Source organism: Megalops cyprinoides, chromosome 9 (genome assembly GCF_013368585.1).
Source record: "Megalops cyprinoides isolate fMegCyp1 chromosome 9, fMegCyp1.pri, whole genome shotgun sequence".
In the NCBI taxonomy this organism is placed as follows: Eukaryota; Metazoa; Chordata; class Actinopteri; order Elopiformes; family Megalopidae; genus Megalops; species Megalops cyprinoides.
Genome location: NC_050591.1, coordinates 13,230,635 through 13,258,506, shown reverse-complemented (window position 1 = coordinate 13,258,506; position 27,872 = coordinate 13,230,635). Strand labels below are relative to the sequence as shown.

The 27,872-nt window shown below is 41.5% G+C and overlaps 1 protein-coding gene across 2 annotated transcripts; it reads right to left on the bottom strand.

Annotated features, from left to right (window-relative positions):
- Window positions 1-1,111: 1,111 nt before the first annotated feature.
- On the bottom strand, window positions 1,112-27,872 carry clip3 (CAP-GLY domain containing linker protein 3). 2 transcript variants are annotated; one of them, XM_036536404.1, is made up of 15 exons: window positions 27,726-27,872; window positions 24,038-24,176; window positions 22,692-22,831; window positions 14,172-14,265; window positions 13,580-13,741; window positions 12,736-12,854; window positions 11,880-12,116; window positions 11,068-11,124; window positions 9,590-9,725; window positions 7,619-7,777; window positions 6,876-7,010; window positions 5,534-5,657; window positions 5,282-5,346; window positions 3,962-4,034; window positions 1,112-3,247 (listed from the first exon to the last, which is right to left on the bottom strand). In XM_036536404.1, the coding sequence occupies exons 2-15, from the start codon at window positions 24,165-24,167 to the stop codon at window positions 3,193-3,195; spliced, it is 1,686 nt and encodes a 561-aa protein (XP_036392297.1). In that variant the 5' UTR covers window positions 24,168-24,176; window positions 27,726-27,872; the 3' UTR covers window positions 1,112-3,192. The 2 variants fall into 2 exon arrangements, with proteins under 2 accessions (XP_036392297.1, XP_036392298.1); XM_036536405.1 differs by lacking the exon at window positions 11,068-11,124.

Here is a 27,872-nt window from a genome sequence, read left to right as displayed (position 1 = left end):
AATATTCATTTCAGATACACCAGTACTAATTTCAACAGTACAATCCCCACAAACTATCTTTCTATGGAATAGAGGATAGTTAAAATCTGAGAGAAAATATGTGGAAATTGTCACCTTGCCAACTTACATTGACATTGGAAAAGACACATTAAAGTTAACAAATTAAAAGTACACTTAGTGAAATTAATATATATTTCCTAACAGGAACAAAGACCCACTTGGCTAAAAACCACAAACAATAGCAAAACTGCACATATAACCATGATTAGGACTTTATTAACCCCCATTTGCAAATATTGTTTGGTTATTCAAGCAGAGATCTGTGCATAGAGCAGCACAAATAAACACTGACATACAAGGCAGAAAAAGGAAAGATTAGCGATAGATTCCTGGACGTTTAGGTGAGTTACATCATATTCAGAAGTGGATGCTTTCAACTGATGATACTGTACTTACTGTTACAAGCTACACATTTGTGGTATCTATTTTCATTTTACAGTGTACTTATTTTTCAGGTTTCTGACAGCTTCTCTGCACTAGTAGAACCTTTATTCATTGGCCCTACATATTCTGAGGATTTTATCCCTTTTTTATTCAAATGTGCAAACACCTCTGCTTGAAGAGAAAACTTTGGAAACCCAGTAACTGAATGCTATACAGTACAGCATTTATAATTTAACAAGCTCCACACATCAAAGACATATCTCCAGTAATATATGTATCTAAAATGAAAGAAAAACAGGAAAGCATACTTGCTCCATGTTGAACATGGCATTTAGTCATGACATGCGAGGCACGGCTGTTCCTGATGAAATTAACCGAGCCAATTAATTAAGAAGAACTAGACAACCCTTAACTCTTGCTTAAAGGAACAAGTATACCACACAAAAGGATCACCAACCAACAGTGAGCAAAAACAATCCCTTATCAAAAATGTGAAAAGTATCACACAAACGTCTAGGAGGGCCCAACATTCAAGTACTGAATGAAAATGAAAGTGCACATAATTTTAAGTATCCTCTCTGAAAAATAAACTTGAATTATCTTTCAGTATGCAAGAGGGTTGTCTCTTGCACCCCAAAAGCCTTGCACACTATGGTCTTGACCCATGGTCTTGTTCAAAGGTGAGCTGTGAACATTTTTCCACTTCAGCAGTTTTCATGGGGAATACATATGCAATATACCCAAAGTTGTACAATCCCATGTAACACATCAAGTTCTCATCTTTCTGCACTGTAGTAGCAATGTCATAACAACATCAAGGGAGTGCTGCTATAGGCGTTAGCTGGAGTGTTTGTTCAGAGTAGAGTTACACAGCTAAAACAGGTATTTGTACCTTCTGACGGGTCCACCTTAGCTGTTTTGAGGTGGCGTCGATACATGGCATTCAGTGGAAAGGTTGTGTGAGTGTACCTGTGCGTTTGTCCTCCCCTTCCTCATGGTGTGCTTGTCTGGTGTGAGTAGTCAGATCACGAGCGATATTCACATTGCCAGGTAACACAGAGTGCTACTGCCGTTTCTCCACAACCACACTGATAAACACATCAAGTGCCGACGGGAGAGTTATTTCTACAAAGCGCATATTCACAGGACGTGCCGAAGCTTGACGCGGAGAGCGTGCGGCGAGGGACAGTCATGGCTACAACACTTAGCTAACAGGCATTTTCAGCGGAGCCAGAATGGTATAGGCATTAAGTGTGAGGGGGGGACTGATCGATCGTACACGACCACAACACGTAGAGCTGTAATGGAGACCAGGAAGAAACCTCATCTCACTGTAGAAATGTATTAGCCTGTATGACACTGTGGTCTGAATATAACTTCTCTCACTTTTAACACTAGAACATGGCACAGCATTTCTTCAATGCGTTAGTGGTGTGGTAGCAACACTGTGAGATTGTTACATATTAGCTGAGTGCCCAGCTTCTCTCACAATGGGACACACACTTTACCGAGTATGAGTGTGAGTTTTCACATTTTATTTCAGCTCGAGTGTGAGACAGTGTGTAATAATTTTGGGGTATTTATTGGTGTGTTTACACAAGAAGCCCGCACGAAATAAATGTTGCATTTAGCCAATCTGCTTGGGACTCCCCTGACTGACTGCAGTTTAAGGCATAAAATAAATAACTACATAAATAAATTAAGATGTGAACATTTATGTTCCACTTGAAATTGAATTGGGAGATAGTTGTCTGTCAAGTGTACCTGAAGAAATGTTTTTTTTTTTTGCTCTGGTGGCTGAAAGTGGCAAAATGATCCCCTTGCTTAAGGCAGGAAACTTTGCACCTGCAGACCTTTGAAACAATAACAGAAGTAACAGGCTTGATGGTACCAGTGCAATGGATTAATTAAGGTAAAGAGGAATGTAACGCAGATGAACCTCTGTAAGGCTGCAGTTTTGCACTATAAACGCCAAAGCTTCAGAGGGTGTCTGGGCCTTATGTTTGTTCCTGATTGGATCTTATCAGTCGTTATATGGTCCTTTGTCCTCATGTTATGGTCACACCGCACAACTACAAGCTAATTTCTATCGTCAACAGCAATGTGAAATGTACTGGAATTTACAAGATTGCGGTGTTAACCATTTAGTGGAGATGAAGATGAAGATGTTCTCAGAATATGAAGTGCACACGAAGAAAAACTGAAAGCAGCAACAAATTTTAGCAGCGTATGCTCTGAAAAACAAACTGATAAAAAATGTGAAGGCCCAGTTGTGTTACGGCTGTCGAGCTGTTATTTATGGAAGCTCCATATATTTTTAAAGTTTAAAGAGTTTTGCTAGTTTTCTGACTATTTAGAGGATTTTGGCAACATTTAACATCGGCAACATCAAGCAGTCAACATCGAAGAAGAAAATTCACATACGGGAAACTTATAAAACTAAGAGTTCTCTATATATTATTTGCTTTTTGTATGTTTTTTCCCCAACTATTTTTTTAATGTTTTTTTTTGTTAGTGTAACAAACGGAATGCAGGACGTTAGTTAAGATACAAGGCACTAGAATTTGCTATAGGATTGCGACCAAGGGCAGGGGTGAGGAGTGGATCACTACGGTAATATTGACGGCAACAGTCTGGTTGGTTCTCAGAGAAAAGCAGAAATGAGAGACGGACACTGAGAGGAAGAGAGCAGTTGACCTATCCAAGAGGAAGAGGAGGAAGAGGAGGAGGAGGAAGGGGGCAGGGGGGTTAGGACTGCATCTCGGCACGCAGCATCCAGGGGAACCAGCAACAGAAGAGCAACCTGAGAGAGAGACAAAAGGGAGATTCAATTCAATTCAATTCATTTTTTTTTTGTATAGCGCTTTTTACAACACAAGTTGTCACAAAGCAGCTTTACATTGTTCCCAGGCCTGAGACCCCCTGAGAGCAAGCCTAAGGCAACAGTGGCAAGGAAAAGCTCCCTATCAGGAAGAAACCTTGAGCAGAACCGGGCTCAGAGGGGGGCCCATCTGCTTCTGGCCGGCAGGTGAGAGTGAAGGGTTACTAGATGCTCCATGTAGTCTGCATGACACTTCCTGCATAACTGCTGAAAGCCGTATCTGGCAGCCAAAGATAACAGTGTGGTATAGTGGTAATGAGCAGGGTTCATAAGTTTGAGAGATGTATTGTTTCAGGTAATCTTCCTTTGATTGGATGATACTACAGCAGCAGCTAAACTGGAATTCAAATGCATAACCTGAGCATGAGTCCTCTACCCTAACTAACCATGTCATTATTATAGCTTATAGTCATTATGGCTATCATCTGTTGCACTGGGATAACACAAAGTGGGTCAACCATAGGATTTTGCCAAGCCCAAGGACAAGGGTAGACAAATGAGAGCCACTGAATTTAAAGATGACCATTAAAATAGGGATTGTTCATCTGGAGAGTGATGTGATTTGTCACAGTAACCATAAACAATTCTTTGATGGAAAACAAAGAACTAAGGAAAAAGAGGACACTGTCATGGTACCTGGATATGGAGCTCTCTGACGTGATGTCCTTGGGCGTTCGCACTGCAGTGAAGTTACGTTTGGGCTGGGACACTGGAATAAACAAAGATGGGAAAAGAACAAATTTGGAAAGAATACAGGAAAAATGGAGAGAAGAAGTAGCAAAAATATTTGTGAGGCTCATCTCAAAACCTAAATCATTACTTTCATGACCTTAAATTTACAAAAATGTTTCATTTATGATTAAGAAGCTGTCACTGAGCAGATTATACAAACATTACTGTAATGGGTTCAATTAACAAATGCTGCTGACTCTCAATATTTATGGGAATATGTTCACAGATTCCCCACAAGTGGGGAATCCATGCTTATTCAGCTACCGATATGCACTGTCTTTACCAGTCTCAGCAGGGATGAATCTAAAGGGTTGTTCTCATTATTTACAGGTGCATGAGAGTGAAATGCAAAGTGGAGTACTGCAGGTACAGAAGCTCACAAGCAATAACAAGAAGGCATCGCAGTTTTCATTTTGGGATACATCCATGAAGCCATTCGCAACCCACCCGCACTTTCCATCTCCATAGTAACTGCACAAAAATGCGGTGTTTGACTTGGCTTTGGAACATCACACTTTGATAGTTTAGAAAAATTTAAAAAGTAAAAGTCACTACCAAACTACTGATTTTGTCTACCCACACTCTCTGTGGTGCTCTTACTGGAAAACTGGGTTCATTTTGAGCCAAACGGGAGAGTCAGTTAAAGGCTGCTGAAATGATTTTGGCCAGATAGCTAATCATGTTAGCAATGACTGTGGCCTAATAATTATCTGTGGCTTTCAATGACAGAACTAAAAGCTTTCTGAAGCCATATTTCAATATTGTAAATACATATCTTGCAAGAAATGTATGAAGTGGGTGTATGCTGTGCATAATTTATTATTTTGTACTGTCTCAGCATTTATTTTTCTGCATTCACAGTTTGATAAGTATATTGCCAGTGGGAGCCAGACATTAATAAGCTTGAGCGTAATTTCTTCTGTAGAACACACCCTCTTTCCCGACATAATTTGAAAATGGAAATCAAAATAATGAAAGTCTTGGATCATAAAGCGTTATTTCAAATGCTACTTGAGCAAGCCTTTAAAAAACAGTTCTTATTTTCACAGTTTTGGCATTGTGACAGTTGTGTTTAGTTTGCTTATAGCCGACTTACAGCGCAAAGCCCAAAACATATATTGTATTTAAAGTGCATTGCGTTAAATCAGGCTTCAAACAGACTGTGCGGAGCTGATGCATCCATGCCCATATAACTGCAGTCTACTTATTCGTCATCATACTTACTAGTGACCTGGTGAACTTTCTTCACCAGTGTGCCATCACTCTGGGAGTCTTTGGGTCCGCCAATTCTGTAGGGACACCGAGAACACTGTCATTCAGTATTTCAGTCTTGCATCTGCTTCCATTAAGGGCATTCATGAAAATCAAGCTTTACCTAGTGGGACATGTTCTCCCAACAAACAAAAATGTCTGCAGACATGTCTAAAGACAGCTTTAAAGCAGTATTCTGGGTACAGTCATGTGGTGGTCTTTTACCTCTGCACACGGGACGGTGGGGCGAAGACACCGTACTTGGGCAGGCAGCTGAAGTAGCGGACCCCGAACACAGAGCCATCGTGTTTCCCTGTGGGCTGCTCCAGCTCCACTCCAAACCAGTACCCTGGGCACACACACATACACACACAGATATATTAGAGACACTACATGGGAAGATGCAGCATAGCTCTGGACAAATCCAGTTTCAAGGTGCATGCTGGGATATTACAGTAGGTAGGTACCGCTCTCTGCAAGATTCATATACCTTTTAGACAACGCTTCAAAAAAAAAAAAAATTGTCATATTGAAGTAAACATAATTGGATCCCAATACTGGAATGCTGGAATGGCTTTTGCAATGCATACTGGGCCAGGCAGGTTGCTCATGTGACCAGTTTACATAATACATCACCAGAGTGGGCATTACTTCCCTAAAACCATATCTAGTTTATTCTTTAACATTTTCACAGAAAGGGGGTATTTCCAATGGCCAGTTACTTGATTTGATATAGGCTCAAAGCAGGCTAGTCCATTATCGGCTCCATTATCGGCTGCAATTTAACATTTTTGTTTGCACACTGTCAATTATTGGTGTCTACACGTATGCGTTGGAGAAAAGCTGCTGACAATTCTTAGGCAAAAAACAACCCAACATATTACAATTTTATGGTCGAGTACTCCTTTGGAAAAAAAAAGAGGTCCCTGAGCAGAGAAAGTGATGATGAGTAAACTCCAAATCCTCATTAAGAAGAGTGCTGACCCATGGCATTCCATGATGACTCATAATGAGCTGGCATAGTGGAGCATGCTGGGAGAACGTTTGAGCTCACAGCCCTCAACCTTCCAGGGTGAAAGTGTCACAGTAGATGCAGGAGGTTCCCTTGATGTGTGGGGACCAGGGGACAGGGGTTTACATAAGCTCCCTAATGCTGGGAGGAAATACAGATGGTTATCACCAGGCACCTGTATGGGGTATGGGGAGGTAATGAGGTAGTGAGGTGAGTTTTGATTTGACCTGAGACACATGCTGACATGAAGTAACCATGCAACCTGGAAGATGAAAACCTGATGAGTTGTTTTGTTGGTTGTTCTTTTGCCATACTGTCTCAAATGTATAGTTAAATTTCCTCATGAGCCCACAGATAATCCTGTGATGAAGGTATCAAGAGTAATCCATTTTGCACAATAAGTCTGCTTTCTGTGATCACACACAGGAAAGTACTGCCTGAGACATAACTTTCCCTTCAACGGTCCCTCTTGAAAAATTGCCATGCTTTTGTGGAAATATTATTATGACGAAATGTTATCAATGAAAAGCTGGTATGATACTGAAAGCCCCCTACCTGGAGCGAAGTCCGTCTTGCCATAGAAGCGGACAATCCCCTGCTTCTGTCCAGCCACCAGCACTTGGTCCCCCACCTCCACCTTCACCCCGTCAGGGTCCAGGCATCCCGCAGACAGGGACTTCTTCCGCAGAGCTGGCACGGCCATTCACACAATTAATGCACATCATTACCTATACACTGTACCATGCAGCGTTTTCCCCCAGACTCAGTGCAGACATGGACGTTCTCCACAGTAAAATAGGCATCCTTCAGATTATGGGAGTATATCTTAGTTTTGCTGTCAGATTTGTCAGCGTGAGCTCTTGAATGGATACAGATCCCTCTGCTAACACTGAACTGAACGCAATCACCCCCATCCATATTACCAATTTTTCATCCAGAATGGCATAACCGCGTTCAGTGTGTCCCTTCACTGATGACTTAAAAGTACATGCCTTTAGCCTGTAAATGCTATATTTACATAGAGAAATATAGACACAGAAAAACGAAGGCTGTGCATATGCTCCCATAGCAACCTAGAAGATGACCTGCCCACAAGTATATGAATGTGATGTATTTGCTTACATGAAATGAATAGAGAATTGGCTTTCAAAAATGAAGTATCCAGTAACCATTATGCTTTTTCAGAACACGTACAGGGGGAGTATTTGAAACTGTAGCAATATTGACACTATGCAGCGAAGACAGTCATTTGCTGGCTGGATTCACCTGCCCATATTTATCCAGAGAGCTCTTCCTACCTTTCTCTCTCTCTTTTTCCTTCTCCTTTTCCTTCTTCTCCTTTTTATTCTTGCCTGTCACTCGGGAGAGGTCCACGCGCGGGGTTTTTGGGGTGGAGGTGACAGAAGAGGGGGTCTGATCTGCAGCTTTGGAGATTTTAGACACTGGTGCGAAAATTCCTGTGGGAATATATTGGAGCAATGCATGAGGAAACCGGACAGAGACTGGCTGGGTCCCATGTGGGGCTCAGGGGCTCAAAGCTTTATGGTGCACATAATGTTGTTCCAGGAAAAAATATAACCCTAAATACTGGAACACAAAAAAAGATCTTTAATCATTTGAAAACTTAAACCCAGGGATAGGAACTATGCCTGGCAACAGGGAACACGCACCAAATGGACAGGCCAGGCCGCCTTCCAAATCACTGCCTAACACCCTGATCTCCTCAGCAACACTGATCTGACTACCTGGGTTCATTCCAAAATGCACCCTCATTTGCTAATCTCAGCAATACTAATCTGACTCCCTGGATGCATTTCAAGACAGAGCCTTGCCTCTTCCTGACCCCTCCTGCACGTAGAATAAGGGATGGAAGTAACTACTGAAACTCCTGTGGCCAATCTAGTTCTTCCAGAGCAGGCTGTGGTAAGTTTAATGTCCTGCCCAAGGCCTCTTTTCACAAAATGTTATGACAATGTTAACTTTCAAGTGGTGTCCTCTTTATTGTATGCCTAGATGTTACACAATCGTTTGAACCTGTTTAAGCATACCACCTATACAAACATACCTCTTACAATGATATACTACCAAACAATATAAGCTATATTTTAATTATAAATATATCACATTTTCATTTCATGTGTTGAACAAAGTGGTGTTTGTTTTGAACTGTTCTTTTTTCAACAATATGTATAGATTAAATTGTTCTTCTGTGTAGAGGTGACACACAACTGCAAACATGTGCTTCAAACCCAATGTTTTTTCAGACTCCTTCCCTCTGTCACTCACCCTGTGGCATGAAGTTACAGTCACATTCTGAGAAGTACAGGATCATGGAAGGGTTTCAGCTTGCAGCCCCTAATTATTGGGCAGTTTGGAATGCAAAAACAATTTCTTCTGACATATCTGTACTTGTTTGTCATGACAAAGGCCTACCGGCAGACATATTATTTCAAATACTTTAAGACCTTCTGCACTAACCACTAACTACGAGCACATTTCTATTTATATTTCAAAATCTAGCAGATGTTCTCAGCCGAAGCGACTTCCAAAGTGCACGTATAAACTGAATTTAACAAAATGGCATGGAACGTGCAAAAGAACCACAGGCATATTCAAACACTGTATCAGACACAGTGCTGAGATCATGAAAAAACTATTTTTGAATATATAATGTTTGGTTTCAGGGTACACATGCAAAACAAGCCACAGAAAATATGTGCAGTGTAACAGACTGAAAAGCATGCACCATAATGTTGGGTCTCACATGCAATAGGCCAGTACTAGGTTATGATAGGCTATTGGGTCTTGAGATGGCTAACATTCATAAAGTATTGAGAATGAGCCCCTCATTAGGTAGTACTATAACTGATATATGCCTTTACTGTCAGCAGCAAGGCCCTCCCATTGCCAAAATGTGCATGACTGCATAACTGTACGACAGCCAGTCTGTAATGTGACAAAAAATAAAGCTGGATTGAAAACACTCAGTAATATTCTATCTGGATTAATAAAGCTTCTCAAAAACAGCCAAGCCAAAGCATCCTACTGCTATGAGTACCTAATCTAACAAAATACAAATCTGATAGCCCAAATCCACAACAGACAACTGCTAAATACACTTCATTTAGCCTAGCAGCATATATTTGTAGCCTTATTTTTTATATCTTCTCTGCTCTGCATAGATAAGTGGGCCACAACCATAATAATAAGTATTCCAGTGGGCCTTGGTGTGATGAAAAATTAATGGAACAACAGAAGTAAGAAATTACCCAGTTTGGGGGGACAGATGAAGTAGCGCACCCCCCCAACGCTGCCGTCGTTCTTGCCCTCGGGCTCGTCCAGCTCCACGCCCACCCACTGCCCGCTGGCAAACTCCGTCGTTCCACAAAACCGCAGTGTCCCGGTCTGCAAGGGAGAGACAGCTTTAGGATACAGTCCTCAAAACTGGGGTGCGAAACACAAATCAGGATATGAGTGGCAAATTCTCTTTACTGGTAATCAGTGGAAGAATGAACAGAGAAGCAATCTGTACCTTACCGTAGTCTCCAAAACTCTCTGAATGGTGACCGGAATTCAGAAATTCATTTTTGGTTTTTGGTTCACCACTAAGGTACATGTATGTTCCAAACAGCCAGATTGAAAAATTTAATCTGTGGATACATTCCGGAATGTTCCCTTGCCCCTAACCCCCTTCAATAAGTGAGCACTTTCTAGGACTCAAAATAGGGAAAGCATTAAATAGCATGATTTCTGCTAGTGATTTGAGTGCAATAACTTAAATCAAGTATTTGGTTTAGGTTTAGGTATAAAAATTAACAGCAGATATTAGGGAGGCATGATATTGGATTTTTGCCGATATTCAATATTTTCAAACTCATTTTGGCCGATTGGCGATGCCGATACCGATATAGTGTAGATATATAGGCCTATATAGATGCCGCGTAATTTAAAAATGGTTTCACTCCCCTCCAGAAGCAGAGAAAAACTTAGTAGCACATAGCTAGTATCCTCCCAGAGTGAGAAACATACGTTTTTATTGGCCAATACCGATGTTGTGCCGATATCATCGTGTATCCCTAGCAGATATGTATGTATCATTTTATGTTCACTCAATTTTTATAGGGATCTATTCAAAAATGAGAATTGATTCAGTTACATGCAAGATGTTGAAAGGATGTTTGCCCCTTCCTCATTTCCCTGTGTAAATACTTTCAAACATGATCTGCAAACTGGACAGGGCTCTGCACTTTGCAAAAGGTGCGCACAAATAGCAAATTAAAGCAGCTTCCGTTGAGCAGAGCCAGCTTTTTAATGTCCAGAGTATGACGGAGCAAGGGAGCACACTGGAGCGTCACCTGCGTTGTGTCCGTGTCCGTCTAGCTAGAGGCTAACCAAAGACCAGAAAACATTTCATACTTCTACTCTTTAGAGACACACAAGGACCTCGAGGAGAGGAGGCAAACCGTGATCAAGAGTAATTTTCTGCGACAGCCCAAGGTCCGTTCCTAATGCGGTGGAATTTAGGCCCGCAAGAAGCGGTAATCGCATCCTTCTAAAGCGGTTCTACCAGCTGTTCTCCTCAAAGCTTGCTTCAGCAAGTTAATTGTGTTAGGGACAGTGCCACTTGGCATGGCTTTCACACCTCCCACAGTGCACAGGGACACTGACCCAGCGGTCAACTAGAGGGATGCTGTGAACATGAGCGTGGTCAGTGATGTTAATAGACACAAACACACAGGCCACCCACCTGCTTCACAGAGAAGTGCAGAGAAGGGGTGACATCGCTGCACGATTTTTGGGGAAGCTATATTTTTTTTTTTGACAAGTGGGGGGACACATGTTTGGGGGGTATTTAGAGTTCTCGCAGTCAAACATGGGCAGTATGCATCCATTGTGGCATGGCAGAAATACTCAGGACAGATGAGACCTGAAAGAGATGCTAAAACATGCTGTCCTGGCTGTTTGTGCATACAAAACTCTCCCTAACACGTTCTCTTATTTCACAAGTATTTTATCTCTTCTTTATTTCAAGTAATTTCTTGTGAAAAATCCCTTTCATTTTCAGTGCAGGTCACTCTCATCTTGCCCTTATTTAAGGTAAAATAAAACTGCCGTAATTTTTCACATTGAATACAATGCAAACCATTTGCATAGCTGATTGTATTAAAAGTCACGTAAGAAAAAAGCACTTCAATCAAGCATACAGCAACAGTGTCAACAAAGAGTCAAGTGCTCTAACCACTACTGCTAGAGGCCTCTAGGACTAGACTGGCTATAATTGTCTTTACACCTGATTGACTAAACCACTCAGCTTGGAATCATAACACGGTTAAACCACTGTAACTGAGTAACAAGTCCATTGTAACTGAGGTTTGATTTAGCTGTTCATTCCAAGCTAATGTACCTATCAAACCAAAACTATTCCTGCCCTCAGTGACCACCATTAACATCTCAATGCCATGACATGCAATATTCTCCGTAAACATCTGTTATGCCCACCCCCTATCCACATGAGCCCCAAAACAGGGAACAGTGTCCCCTGCTGTCCCCAGGCCGCACCTTCATGTCATCCAGGATGACTCGGTCGCCGAGCTTGAGCCCCAGTGCGGTAAGCATGAGGTTGCCGGGGATGTTGTCGTAGTTAGGCAGGGTGGCGCGCGGCAGGTTGCAACTGAGGGGCACAGCGTCAAGCAGCAGCTGCTTCAGCTCCTTGGCCACCATGGCCGCCTCAGCCTTGTCCAGGCTCATGTCCATGGGGTCTGGGACCACCTCTGCCGGGCCCTGGCCTTTGTCGTTCTGCAAGAGGGAGATGAGGACATATGAAGAGGGGGTCATACCTTGAAATATCCCATTACAGTAACCCAGCCTTTTTAAATAGTTGTTTAACTGGGAATTCAAAATAATACCTTTCTGGGATTCAACTGAAAATAATTAAAGACATATATTCATAAGAGATTAAGGGTTGCTTGCTAAAATGAATAAATGTTGGTGACTAGGTCTCAAAACTCTTTGTGTTTTCATCTGACCTGAGTCTTCTAAATTACAGACTCAGCTGAAATGACCAAAATGGCTCCATAAACTTTGGGGGTGATCTGAAACTTACACCAAAGAAAGTCTTCCTATCAATACACATGTAGATACAGACTCCAAGAGGTGGCCTTGCAGGCTAATGCACTGGAGTTCAATCATGTTAGATAGGCAGCCATGCTAGAGAGGAACTTTTTAAATGTATGATAGTTGATGCTTTGTTTTAATACTGGGTCATCAGGGTTTATATGCATTCACCCACTCAGCATGGCATAGTGGACAGGACTGAGAAATGCCCTCAGGGTAAATCTAACATCTGATCTAGTCATTCTATTTCTACACTTAGACAGCGATGTAGACAGTCGAAGGACAGAGACAGGGACAGTACCCTGACAGTGGGGTTAGCCCCGTGCTCCAGCAAACACTTGACAGCCCCCAGGCACAGGTTCGAGGCAGCGATGTGCAGGGCGGTCCCATGGTGGAAGTCGCTGCAGGTGGAGTTGAGAACTGCGGACACAGTGTTCAGAACGTGATGGACCTACAACATGGTATTGCTCTTCAAAAGTGCTACTGGATCCCATGTATGAAACATGCAGCAAAACATAAGTGATGTATGGGCCTCTCTGTTTGTACATATTTGCACATGGGTGGTGGCTGAGACACTGGCAAACATCTGCAGGTGTCAACGAAGCCTGAGGAAAAACATTCCTTCTTGGCATGTGCAATAAATCTGGAAGAGCGTGCCTTCAAGGCAACGATACCTCATGTCTATGCATCTGGACCCACCAAAGAACATTGTAGGCTTGCTTATTTTTCTCATTTGTGTAATCATGAATCATTTGAACCATATTATCATCTGCATTGTAATTTGTAGCAAAAGGAAGATATGAGGGGAGTAACTAATGACATGGATGTAATCTACAACATTAATAGTGGGTATTTGATGAAAAGAGGTACAGTAAAACTACACATTAATACAAATCAAATCACACCAACATTACTTGACTAATAATTGTGTGTACTAGACAAATGTTGAACCATTTGTTGCAGCCAACCAAAAACGAAACATTTTCTGTGGAGGACAGTGAATTTGATGGCTCAGAGGGACAGGCTAAAAGACTGCTGAGAGGGGGTAAAATGTTGAAACTGGCTCCTGCCCCGAGGGAAAGAATTAGTCTGGTTAAAGGTTGTTGAAGTGTTCCCAGGCCTAGCGTGGTGAGGGCTGTAGGTACCCTTGGGCTTGGAGGCCTTGAGCAGGACGCGGATCAGCTCTGGCACGTCGAAATAGGCGGCGTAGTGCAGCGCGTTCATGTTTGTCCAGCGGCTGCGCAGGCTGACGTCAGCTCCCAGGGCAATCAGCTGGTTGGACAGCCGGAGGGCGGCGGCAGGGTCACCTGGGATGAGGGCATCACACAGCAGAGGGTTCAGAGGTCCGAATTATTACGTCCTAACAATGCTGTTTATTTATGCCAATAACGTCTAGTTATATCGTCTGACATACTAATATGTCAATTTAACCCAACAATTGACTCTGCATTACAAATTATTTCAGTGCTACAGGTCCATTGAGACTGTAAATACATGTTCAGACATTGGATGCTCACACCAGTTGACCCCAGACTTAACAGGGTAAAGGACTGTTTATTTGCTGTGTAATGTGTGACAATATCGGGCTCAGATACCACATTTACTTTCTGAACATCAAAACTCTCCTGTGGTGCAGAAACTTCAGCTACACCCAATGGGATCCCACAGGGCTAGCAAACAGCTATTCTCGCAGGGTGGCCTTAATGAAGCATTGTGAGAACACTCAAGATTTCTCACCAACTCCGTGGGCTCCGGCTTTGCAACTGTAGTGGAGCAAGGTCATGTCTGTCAGTCCATCGCGGTCATTGACATGGCAACCTCTCTTCAGTATCTGAGAGCAGAGGTAAAGGCCAGTGAATTCTTTGGGTGGAGGGAGGGGGAGAGAGAAAGAGCCAGAAAGAGAGAGAGAAAGCGCCAGAGAGAGAGAGAGAGAGAGAGAGAGAGAGAAATGTGGAGGGAGGGAGCAGTCTGTCCTTTTCTTATTTGACTACAGTGCAGGCCAAGCTGACAGCCAGCACTTCAAATCCCATTAAGCGCTCAAGCCACTAATCAGCCAGCATTGCTGCGAGCCCTTATGCTGTCATTTGTAAGAGAACTCAGACGTTTGCTCAAAGTATATGTGATGCTAAGAAATCTCTAATAAACCTCAGTATTCACAGAGCTAATCGCAAAACTTTTCTTTGTGAAGCCATACAGTGGGTGGTAGGGGGGAGGGGTGTTATGCTTGATGGAGTGAGGGCTTGCTTCTGCCACTGCTGACATGTGATACATGGCAGCCATTTTGTATTACTCTGATCATTTGCCCATCATCTAAAATTTAGACACAGGTATTTTGTCCCTTGCCAAAACATTAGAAATTATTTCATGGCCAGGTTGTGGGGAACATATTTTGAAATCAGCTGTAATACCAGGGTTAACAACTCTCCTTACCAAAGAATAACATGAGGTCTGTAATGACCAAAGGAAGAAAGGATGTGAGTTTGCATCTCATTCTACAACCTATCATTTCTCTTTGGCACTGGCAAGATCACCACCTACTGGTACACAAGCAACATTTCCAGCAACCTGTTGTCCTTGGATGCCCACCATCTTAGGACAAACGAGGCTAAGCCCTGCTTAAACTCTGTTACTCCGGTCAGAGAAGGCTGCAAGGTGGCATGGCTGCCAGTCCCAGAGTTAATAAAGAGAGCGTACTTGTTCTTTTAACATGTGCAAAAATAGATAACAAAACCCTTTTTGTGAATTTCCACTTCAGGTCCTGTTCATAATTTTGCCTTATGGCAGTACACAAATAAAGTCAATCATAGCAAAAGTTTTTCTTTGCAGTTATATAATGACAGCATTGTGCTCATTATGTATATTCCAGTATGTTTTGTAGGCATTTGGAATACAAAGCTTAATGTGTGGTTTTACTAACACTTGAAGTACTATGGAAAACATGCCTGAATTATAGCTTATGAGCTGCTGCGGATAAGCATATACTAAAGGGCTATAAAATAGACATTTGATAAAGTAGCTGAGAAAGGCTCTACAGACAATGACAGTAGGTCATTACAGCGTGGGAACAAATTTCACCGATTTCAGATATTGTTTGGATGGCTTCTTCTCCCCAGAGGTTTATGTGTTGCCCTGGTCCTCCTAAAAGTCCGCCGAGAGTCCTCTTCTCTATTAAACCTATTTAGGTGGGTAATAAAGCAATGCAAAATATTTCCACCACATTTGTGTGAGATTGTTGAAGTGTTATGAACAAGCATGGCACAGTCCTTCACAAAGCAAGGCCACAGATATCCCTCACCGCACAAATCTAACAAGACAGTTTGATTTACTGTCTGTGTTAATGCAGACTTATGGAAAAGGCTTATTATCGGCACTATCAATCCTTGAACGGGGTCCCCTGGGATGCCCGGCAACATCAGCTGATGTCATAGTCTCCTTAAGAGGGGGAGGCCTATCTGAGGGGTGAGAGGGTTACCCAAAGTTGAGTGGTGTCAGAAACTAGGAACCCCTCCCCCGCAAGTCTTACTCCACCCTGTCTGATTCATACCAGCCTAACATCTCCCCCTGTCTGAGAGTCACCATGAGATAAGCTTACGTCATCACACGCTTTAGAGTTCTTCCACTGCCACCCCTCCAGTCCCTGTCTCACACCTAAATTTCCCATGGCACCTGGGTACCTTCCTATTTCACAGCAACACCCATCTGTCTCATTCCACAAACCTGCCTGACCTGACCCCCTCTCTCCCAGACACTCTCCACAGGGTTTAGCATTGCATTGATCTGTGGCTGATCCATCCCCAACCATGTCCAGATCCACCCACAGGCTTCCAGCCATATACACAGACATATATAAAATCCCTTAATCACCAAAGTCGAGCTAGAATAAAAATACAAGCATTACTGTGTATATAAATCTCCACAAAAACATTTTCAGCAAATAAAGACAGCAAGTTACTCTCACCTTTACAATAACGTTATTCCCTATGAGGTCCCAAAAACAAAAATAGGTATGCCATTAAAAATACTGATATCAAAATGGAGCTGAAGTTGAACGTACACTCTTCCCCACATAAAACATATACACAAACTCAACAACACTATTTCAAAGCAATGCTACTTAATGTTTCCTAAATTGTTTTAATTTCACCTGCACCGTCATATTACTGTCTATAATCACAGTAATAAAATTATTGTCTATAAATTCAAAATTAGTACACAACACTTAACTTTTAAGAAATATTAATAAAAGCACAACATATACAGTAAGAAAAAAAAAACACGGGGACAGAAAATTTCCTATAGTAGTTCAAATGCTCTGGTTGTGAGAGTCAAGCTATCTGCTTATAAAAGTTATATTAAGCTAACTCACACATTGTAATATATCACTGTAGCTATAATTTTATTTTTAAATCCAGTTAAGGACAATGACTGCACCCTGGCATCACAGACCATTCTGCACCAGCGATTCACACAGCAACATTCAAATACGTAATGTGGGTCATAGAGTCATTTTTATTTGATTTAATACAAAAATTGATTTAATTATTAATTTAATGAATTAATTGCTGTAGCTTTGAGGAATTAACTAAGGACATTTCTTAATTATCTTAAGAGAGAAACACTGACATGCAGGACAATATCATCAGTTGTATTTGCAATATATTCTTGGGGTGTACAAAGGTGGAGACGTTCAGGAACTTGGATGTTAAGATGGAAGAAAAAGAATGTTAGAATACAAATAACTGAATAACAGTACAGGTAGGATATGATATCCTGACCCACTAACAACAAAAGACAAAAAAGTAATGGGTTGCCATCTATGAGAAAAATAATTTTATACCTCAAAAGAACTGGGGGAGGTGTGATGAAACTTGAAAATCTGTGTCAAATCACGGGATCAGAGTTTACCCTGATCAGTGTGGCATCAGACAGAGGAACTGCCCCTGACCAGCAGGACAATAGTGAATATCAGGGCTATTTCTTCTCTGTAACAGTAAGTGCTGAGGAGAGAGGTAACAGCTGAAACTCCATTTTCCAGCTCATACTGCTGAAATATAATACTAACCACGCCAAAATGAAATCATTTCAATCTGTACAAAGTGCCACTGAATACTCACATGAAATTTAGATATGTTGTGAAAGCTTGTCAAAACATCGCTCATCTTGGTGATGTCAAAAACAGACACGTCATTTTAATGACAAAATATTTCAACACCCACACTTCTGGGCATTTAGACACCATAAGGATGAGGAGTAGATGACCAAAGAAATATGAATTTAAAAGGATGGTAGCATGGATCTTACTCAAGGACTGTGAGAATATCACAGACACCCTGATCAGTATTTAATATTACCCTCCACATTATCAACTAGGTCCGAAAGGGTATCGTATAATATACTTCTCCTTCTTACAAGCATTTCAGAGCTGCTAAATACTGTGAACTAGTAACACCATTGCTTTGATCCTAGCGCAAGAGAAAGCTGGTCAAGAGAGTTTGCTCAGCTAGGAACTGATCCACAAGCTGGTTTATACAAACAAAAACAGCACATGCAACAGCAACCTTCTCTTGAATCTAGTGCACAGGTGAAAATGCCCCCTCAGTTTCACCATTGTTACTTACCCCATGTACTGCACTGGAAATATGTAATGTATAAAACATTGGATAATAAATGAACCGAAAATCACAGCACAGGCCAAAATCAAAGGGCTTGTTTGTCCAAGCTAGAACATTTCCTCAATGGTTCACAATTAACAAAGCAATCAAGTGAAGAAGCTAAGCACTGACTTGCCACCTCTGCTTTTTTTCAATATTACAGCAGAGTGTGCTTTATAGCTTTTGGTGCATCCTCTGTCACAGTTGAAAGGAACAGGGCTGTAACTGTCTCATATTTATACACACATAGAGCAACGCCCCCCCTGCTGCTGTTCCACATTTCACGCCTCAACCTAGAGATGGCTGTCAACCGCCTTCCCTCGTGAGATACAATTAAAATTTAGATCAGACTCTCTTCTGCGACTGCTGTTTCCACAGTCAGCCCCCAGAGAGAGGGTGTATGTATTCATTACATTATTGTTGTACATTACTGGCATTTAGCAAACGTTCTTATCCAGAGCGACTTACATCAGTTAGTTTTTTTACAATGTAAAATGTCAATGCAATGTAATGCAATCAAGCTGAATTTTGATTGATCCAGATGTGCAGATGAGCACAGGGAGATTTAGTGAGTGCTAGATGAGCTGCAGGAAAGAAAGCCCGGGAAAGGTTTCCCGACAAGAACTCAGGTCACATGGGTAGGAACACATAACAGATGAATTGAATTTTTGACTGTTTTGACAAGTGCTTGGCATTAATCCACAATTAAGTGTTAGTATCTATGTATTCATTTTGAATAAACATGATTATTTTACTTAGGGTGTAACCCACCCTACTGCAATGGAAGAGAGCCAAGCATGTATAACCTCTGAGGTCAATGACACAGCCCAGGCTTAAACTGGAAGTTGAGGCACAGGGCTCGGCCTATGCTTGAAACAAGCTCCTGGTCCAACTGATTCACTCAGGAACAGCATAAATTACCTAAATTGCTTCAGGAAATAGCTACAGTTGCACAGTTTTCTGTTATCAGTACTAGATTCCACTGACTATTCAGAACTCACAATCTCCCCAAAACATGTCATAATGGACACTTTTTCTTTGGTTACCAAAGGAGAGGGTGTATGTATTCATTACATTATTGGCATTTAGCACATGTTCTAATCCAGAGTGATTTACATCAGTGAGTTTTTTTTTTACAATGTTATCTATTTATACAGCTGGGTATTTACTGAGGTGATTGTGGGTTAAGTACCTTGTAGCACTGCCCCAGGTGGTGGAGAATCATACCAGCAACCTCTTGGTTACAAGTCCTGCTCCTTAACCACTGCCACACTGCTACCAAATATCTTATCCTCTCTTTGTCTGAGATGCTTTCTCAACTGCGACAGATCTAACTTGCACTCACTCACTTTGGTATTTAGTAGACACTCTTATCCAGAGCGACTTACATCAATTACAGGTTTTTACAATGTTATCCATTTATACAACTGAGGCAATTGTGGGTTAAATACCTTGCCCAAGGGTACGCAGCAGTGCCCCTGTGAGGAATCGAACCTGCAACCTTTCGGTTACGAGTCCTGCTCCTTAACCACTATGCTACACTCCCATCCCCCTTGCATTCACGGATCCCTATCCAAACATGCAGAGAAAGGGGGCCTTTCTGCATGCAGGAGGAAGGACTGCTTTGCTTCGTTTCCCATAAAGGCACCAGCCACAATGCAGATCCACCTGCAAGCACCTTTGTTTCCAATGTCCTTCATAAATGTAGGTCAACATGGAAAGTCAAGCATCTTCTATTACACAGCAGCCAAGTATCAATGACAGTGCCAGCCTGCACAGATCAGAACTGACTGCCGTGAAGCTTTAGAAATCCAGCACAGAGGGCATCTACACAGTACAATACTGCCGCCAGATCGACTGTGCTCCTCTAAGAACCAGGACCTTTGATCTGAACCGCTTCTCCCCAGCCTCTCCACATGTTAAAAGGCTACGAGCTGCTGGCAGGGCAAAGATAAATGGATCATTCTCTGCTGCAAAGGTAGGCTTTGAACAGCCATTTTGCAGACTGGTTTCTGCCTCAAGAGAGTGAGAGAGCAGCGTACATGCTAATAAACACAAGCTATGATCATCTAGGCAAGATAAGCCGAAGTTATAAACATTAAAGATTTGCTGAATACAAGAACCAGAGCTATGACTACATGATGAAAAGAAGGCAGCATAACTCACCCCCTGATACTACTAGTTGTGTACCAGTTGTGTCCTTCAGTTGTATACCAGTATCTAGCAAGCTATTTTGTTGTAGCTGAGGTAGCATATGCTGGCATATGAGAAACAGTGATCATATCAGTGCTGCCATGATCCTTTTTCTGCAAACATTTTTTTGTGTGGCGTCATACCCAAACATAACTAACAACAAACTAAATATGTCAGGTCAGAACTAATTTCAGCAACAACACTGAATAACAGGATTATCTTACAACTAAGAAACATCTCATTAAACTCAATTAAGTGTAAAAACAAATGGTTCTTCAAGGTAATTTCAAAACTGGTTACACAGGTTCTTTGCAAATCACAGAAGGGCAATAGAAACTATTCCTTCCTCAGGTAATACAAGAACCTACCAGAAACAATCAACTCACAGTCATGCCCTCATAGATTGGATTCTAATTACACAGCCAGGTGCGACACTGAAATCAGATATTTTCACATGACTCTTACTGTCATCATTCTATAGTTTACAGCATTTGGAAAATCAACATACCCAAAGCATTGCCTAAACAAATTAAAATCAGGCAATACAAAAAACATAGCCTGGATCCTGTTATTAATGACGCAACTGATCTGTACTGGAATAGATTCCATATCATTCCAACAATACAAGAATTATGGTACTATTTGTGTTCAGAGATCACACAAGTTTGTGACTAGTATGCACTACTATAACTGGTTTAAGTAAAAGGAAGACATCAATCTTGGGCAAATTCACCCAGGAAATTCTGAAAGAAACTTAGAGACAATTAAGGAACACTAGCAAAACCAAAACCAGAAATGGCAAAGCCCTGTGAAATGCAGATCATATCTGATGGAATTTCAGAAACGGAGACAGCTTTGCAAAGGTGCTAATCATCCCTTAAATAAGCCTGTCACTCATTCTTAAATCAATCTTAAATAACTCTGTCAATCACTGTTTTCACCCAGAAATACTGAGTGACAATCTCATAAAAGAGCCACCAGATGATGCAGATGCTATAAATCAACATTCCTCCTCAGTTAGCACAACACAGATCCCTTCTCATAATGTCAGTGTAAATTCTGGTATAGAAGGGGTGAGCCTAAATTTTTTCAAATGATCAGCACGCATCCTGATGTACCCACTGTCAGTCTTATTTAACTTTTCACTAGCTACAGGTGAGGTGGTACAGATAGGAAAACAGGCCACAGTAACCCCTCTCCACATAGGCAGAAACTCTGTGGACCTGAGCAATTACAAACATATGATGTATTATTACATATTTTGTATTGTTTCAAATGTTTTTGATAATCTGATTTATATCAAAACATCACAACTCAAATCTATGATCACCATTCAAATTTGATTTTAGGCCCAACCACTCTCCCACTACAGCATTAGTCAAACTCATCTGACTTAGGGAAATGTATAGAAGCAACCTTCACTTGCTTAGCTACAGCATTTGACATAGTTGACCACAGTATTCTGTTATCAAATCTGGAAAATACTGGATTCTCTGAAAGCACAGTGGGCACACACACGCTTACCTCAGTGATAGAAAACAACATATTGTTACATGCAACAGGATGCCAATTAAACCTTTTGGACATGAAAAGGGGGGTTCCAGAATGTTCGGGGACATCTGTTGTCTGTCATTTATGTAAATAAACTACCCCCCTTGTAAAATAACTCAAATGTTCACCTTTATGCAACATATCCTGTATCATCCTGTAACCTCTCTATACACTGTCTTCAGTGTATTGCAGAATTGGTTTAGACCTTATTTGGTATTCCATCCTACACAACAATGCTCTTGAGAACTTGCTTATGGAGAGTGTGTTCAATAACTGGGTTCAATGACTGACTCCAAATTATCATCCAACTGCTATTACCCATTTTGGGTTATGGACAATTGACTATCAAAATGCAAAATTCACCTATAAGCCACGGTACCAAGAGTTCATCATTCATCAATTATTCACATTATCACATCATTGTCAATAGAAACCACCTCTTTCTCATTTGTACTATTTGCCGATTGTCTTAAGCATCTTGTTTGTTTCATACAGAACCCCTTTGAAAAAGAGACGGTGTGTCTCAAGGGGTTTATTTTGTAAATAAAATTTCTAAGAATAAACAACAACTAAGCACATTAAGTGACTACTTTGGTGAAGCGAAATGGGGAAGCAAACCATGATGTGTTAATAATTAATAATAATCCTTAATCCAATAATCCTTCACTTCTTTTTTCATTAAACTAATCCACTAGGTATTGGATTACTTTTCATTGTTAAAAGCTCTATGACTCTCAGTACACTTTACACGGCTCTGCTGTGCAAGCTTCACTCTCAGACTCCGGTTAGCCCTGTCCTGGTCTCTGTCTCCGTGCCTAGAGGCCAGGTGTGCGGTGCGACAGAAGCAGCCGACGTTGCTCACCTCGTTGCCGATGATGTCGATTTTATGCTGCACCTGGGGGACCCACTGTCGGATAATGGCGAACAGCTCCGGGATGGTGGTGCGTGGGTCCAGTAGGATCTCCTGGCAGGCCGGGTCATTGGGATCAAAGAATGTGAAGGCTGAAAGGGGAGAGCAACGTTCGGTCACGGTGGGGGGGACAAATGAGAAAGCCAAGGACCCAATTCAGGGAAGGGTGGCTTTGATGCATTTTGTATGAGCATTGTGACATTGTGACTGTTTTTTTCCTCTCAAAGGACCGAGACGCTTTCATGCGCTACATTTGTGCAGAGGACTTTTGTAATATATTGGGTGTATTCATATTCTGTGCACTGAAAGCTCCATTTTGTTGCCCTCTGGTTAGAAAGTCATTAATTATTCAAATTCAACATGTGCCCTATTTTTATTTCTGCTTTGCATACATCTAGTGCTGTGCTGTCCCTGCTTGCTTTTTAATTAAGCTGGGAAAGATTGAAATGAACATCAGTTTCTGTAAGAGCTTTGCTTTTGGATCACTATCTCTCCCTCCTTCCAAGATGATTCTTTTCCTCAATGCTGTCCAGCCTCTCTTTGATTTCTCCTGTAGCATGCAGGAAAAAAATGAAGACTGGCCCTCCTGGAATAATGTAAAAATTCAGTTCCTGGTTGGAGCAGCAACACTGGCATGTCTCAAAGGGTGTACATTACCTTCTTGAAGTGTCTTAAAAATACAAAGACTTTCCATCACAACCCTGTCTGCTTCCCAGAATCCCCTGGCACTACATCCTGGAAGTTATTGATTAGGCATGAGATGAATGCTTGTTAAAGTGTGCATTGCTAGCTATTGAGGGGTCAGAGACATTCTGAAGAAGGCTCTATAGAACCAGTCGATGGTGTTAATCATTGAAAGCCATAGTTCTGAAGTACAGGAGAACAGACATTGTTGCTCTGAATTCACAGGCTATATGTTACTGTTTAACGGCATTGACCTTTATCACAGATTCTTCATTGCTGCTTTCAGAAAAAAACAGAGAAGAGCTGGGGTAATGGAAATTTTCATATTTCAAATCAGGATTACCCAGTTATTGTAATGTTACCTCCACTCTTGTTTGTTGCATTTGCTGAATTTCACCTCACATCCATTATTTTTTTCTGCTCTCTCTTAAGGTATTACCCCTTAGGTCAAGTGGGGCTTCACATGACGTGCCTTTTAACCATGTTACTACCAATTTTCTATTATTCTAATTCCCGCTGTTGTGAGATGACCACCTCCATTCTGAGAATTCTGCGACTGAGTTAGCTGGCTTAACTCAGCTGAGGCCTGGGGCTTGGTGCTGTCAGAGACTTACCATAGTCCTTAGGGAGTGGAGCTGGGGCGGATGGGTGAACCATGGGCCGCTTCCGAGTCTCCAGAACCGGGCTCTGGTACTCTGAAGCTGGCTGAGCCTCCTCCACCTCCGGGGTTTCCTCCTTTGTCATGCTGTGGGCCTGTAATGCAGACACAGCTGATGACAGAACCACTACAGAACCGCTACAAAGCACACTCGGCTACATGCAAATTCATCCACTGCTGAGAAAATCCCTGCAATACATGACTCAATCATGTGAAACTCACTGCTGGAACACTGCACTGGGTAAGTCAACAGTGTTGTACACTGAAGCAAAACAGCTAGATATTTGGTGAGAGAATAATCAAACATAGAAATAATATATTAACCACGTTAAGAAATATAATTGTACAAAAATTATATGGTATGTCCATACACAATTTTCCCACACTTCTGATATTAGCATGACAGGAATGCACATGTGATTTCTTATGACCTGCAACACATAATTTTTCCAACATCCATATAATCTTTAAAAGCATATTTAAATGGCTACCTTAACCCGTTTATGCCATTCAGCAGTCGATTAGAATTCTCTGTGTTCTAGCTATGTCCATTTTTCCACACTTCTGATATAAGCATGACATGAATGGATATGTGATTTCTTACAACCTGCAACACATCATATGAAGCCATATGAATTTTCAAAGCATGTCAAGATGGCTGTCTTGACCCACTTAAGCTATTCAGCTGTCAATTAGAAAGCTCTTTAAGTTTTAGCTGAAACTAAGATATGAGATCTTAAATTCACTTCACTCCATGTATACCTAACTATTTAAATCATGCAGAAGGGTTTACATGAATAGCCACTAAGCAATTTGCAAACCTAAGCTGCTACAATCTACAGCGGGAAGGCGGAGGAATGCATTTTTGTAATGGGATTTCTACTGAGTTTTGAATGACGGTTAGATAGGACAGCCTTAGTGAGGTAGCGATACCAATACATACTTTCAAAAGAGCATATGCTCTCAGTAGAACAAATGAAGAGCATTCAATATGGATATATACAGTATATACCGTATCAAAATATAGAGCACCATATTTAATTTCAAATATACAGTGTGGTTACCCTCTAAGAACAAAATTCGCTGCAGATGGTCTACATTACAGCAGCTCTGCTATCTGTGGGTGGGGCTGTGAGTCACTGATAACGGCACTTATTGTGAGAGATGAAGAGGCTGCGGGTCAATTGTAATCGACTCCACCATCTCAGGGCATCTGTGCTGTGAGCGGAGGGCTAAATCATTCTTTACATCGGCCTGAGCTGCATATCCACCAAGCAAGAATGGCATGAAAGTCACTTTCTACTTGGTCATCAGTCCTCTTTCTGCTCAGAAAAGATTAACGAAAGAGGAAGGAACTGCTCGAGTCAATATTCAATCTTTGTTACCATTTGCTGTGACTGACTTCCCTGGCTCAAAATAAGATTCCCCAGCTGAAATGGCTGAAATTTAACAGCTATCGTAACCTAATTGTGTGTTGTGTGAGCAGGTGAAAAAACAAACAGAAACATGACGGCACAAGGCTGACCTTCTATTCCGAGACTAAAAGTGAACTCCCCGAAGCTGGGGATCTCCTCACAGGCTAACTCCATCCTCTGGGCTACACTTTTTGATGTTTAATTTGGTTTATTTAAGAACAATGGCACAAAGATGGCAGTCAAACACCCAGCTTCTTGGAACCAATAGTAAGCAGGTAACTGAAAATATGCAGTCTTGCAAGTCCCAGTGACTAAAAATATCTTAACAAATGACCTACAGCTATGGTTGTTGTTGGGCAGTTCACTTTTAGCCTCAGATTAGAGGCTAAAGGTGAACTCCCCAACACTGGGTATCTCCTCACAGGCCAACTCCATCCTCTGGGCTACGCTTTTTGACGTTTAATTTGGTTGATTTTTATTAGTAACAATGGCACAAAGATGGCAATCAAACACCCAGCTTCTTGGAACCAATAGCAAACAGGTAACTGAAAATATGTCTTGCAAGTCCCATATCTTAACAAATGACCTAGGCCCTAGGTCCTAGGGCTAAGGTTGTTGCAAGGGTTAGGGAAGGTTCTGAACAGAGCATGACACTCTCAGAAGAAACACATGACAAAACATTTTGTCTTTGATGTCTGTTCTGTTCCAAGCTACTAAACCTATTTAGAGCATATGGTGCAACAATTACTCTCGCCCGAAGTACCCTTTAATACGCTACAAAATGTTTTTCTTTGCAGATTGTGTTTCCAAAAGAATGTGCACCTGTTAAGGACATAATGACCTAGGAAATGACCTAAGGTTCTGAAACTTGCTGCTGATTCTGATTTGGAAATTTGTGTGAAAGTGGGTGTACTTATTAAACATATTAGAAACTAAGAATCTTTCATCAAACCTGCTTTCATTTTAATGACAATTTGTCACAACCAGGAGTAACAAGCCCCTCTGTCAAGACACGATTATGTCCACACACAAGCCACCACTCCACTCCATCAAGACACCCCCTCTCTGTACTGTATGTAAACCTCAACTCTAGGCATGCCCATGGTAACACACAATCTACCACTGGGTACATATAGGCAGCACTAAGAGCCTCATTTTCTGCTCATTTGGTACCATTACTTACAGCGATTTAGACATGTGAACATTAACATGTACCATAAAGATGCAACACTGCACTAATGACATAACAAATTTCTTCCTGATAGCTGAAACTATCGGACCGAGATTGCAACATTTCCAGCATGATGGTTCATTAGCAATTAATGAACATTAACACACTGTATACATATAATCATTCAGCCGACCCAGTCTCTATGCTAAGCAACAGTCCAGCGTGTATTTCTGTGAAATGTGTATGTCTACATGATAGCGGAGCATCACCAGTCGTGCTTCTTTTTTTCACGTCATCAATGAGCTGTCACCAGTGTGGGTTGGTTTTCTTTTTTTAAGCCACTCCAAATGGCAGCTCCTTCCTCCATTAGCTATTGGCTATATGATGATACACAAGGATGTTGCCACATATAGCCTATGTTTGGTGCTCACAATATTTCAAAATATCTCTTAGAAAACAAACAATACTACACATTGTATTAACTGCAGTCTCTTTATGAAGAAATACATCCAAATACACGACATAAAGGTTTAGATGTTACATGCGTAGGTTACTTAAAAGTAAGCGTTGATAACTACGCGATTTTATATTTCGACGTAGATAATAGATCTCACTTGATCATATCATGTACCGAAATATATCCATACATTCGTCAAAGAATGAAGCGTATACAGCAAATAATACGGAGAGAAACACGCCCCATACACTCATTGACAGCAAGGTTGTGCGGAGTTATGACATAGATTTGATTTATGGTTATTAATCGTACCGCTAGTGCGTGTTTTATGGTCTCTATCAAGAAAATGTAACGCGTTAGACCAACAAAAAGACCGACAGTCGCCTGGCGCCACATATGACCGCTGTACTGCATCTCCATCTTTCTCGCTCCGCATCAACAAACCCCTAGCCAGAGAGGCGAACATGGAGCATCACTAGAAAAACGCAAGACGCGATTCTCCTCCTTTTCTCCAAAACCACACCGCGAATGCCAACTGTGCACCGCTTGTGAAACACGAATTCGCTTAAATGTCTTATTTTAAAAACAACTATCATCTTACCGCGAAGAAAGGTACCTCTTTTGCACAGTATTTTCTTCACTCTTCAACAACGGTCTCCGATGGATACTGCCCTGTATACACGACGATGGTAGCCTGTGTGGATGCTGCTTCTGCGTCCTCCTCTCTGCCTGCGTCACTCTGACTCAA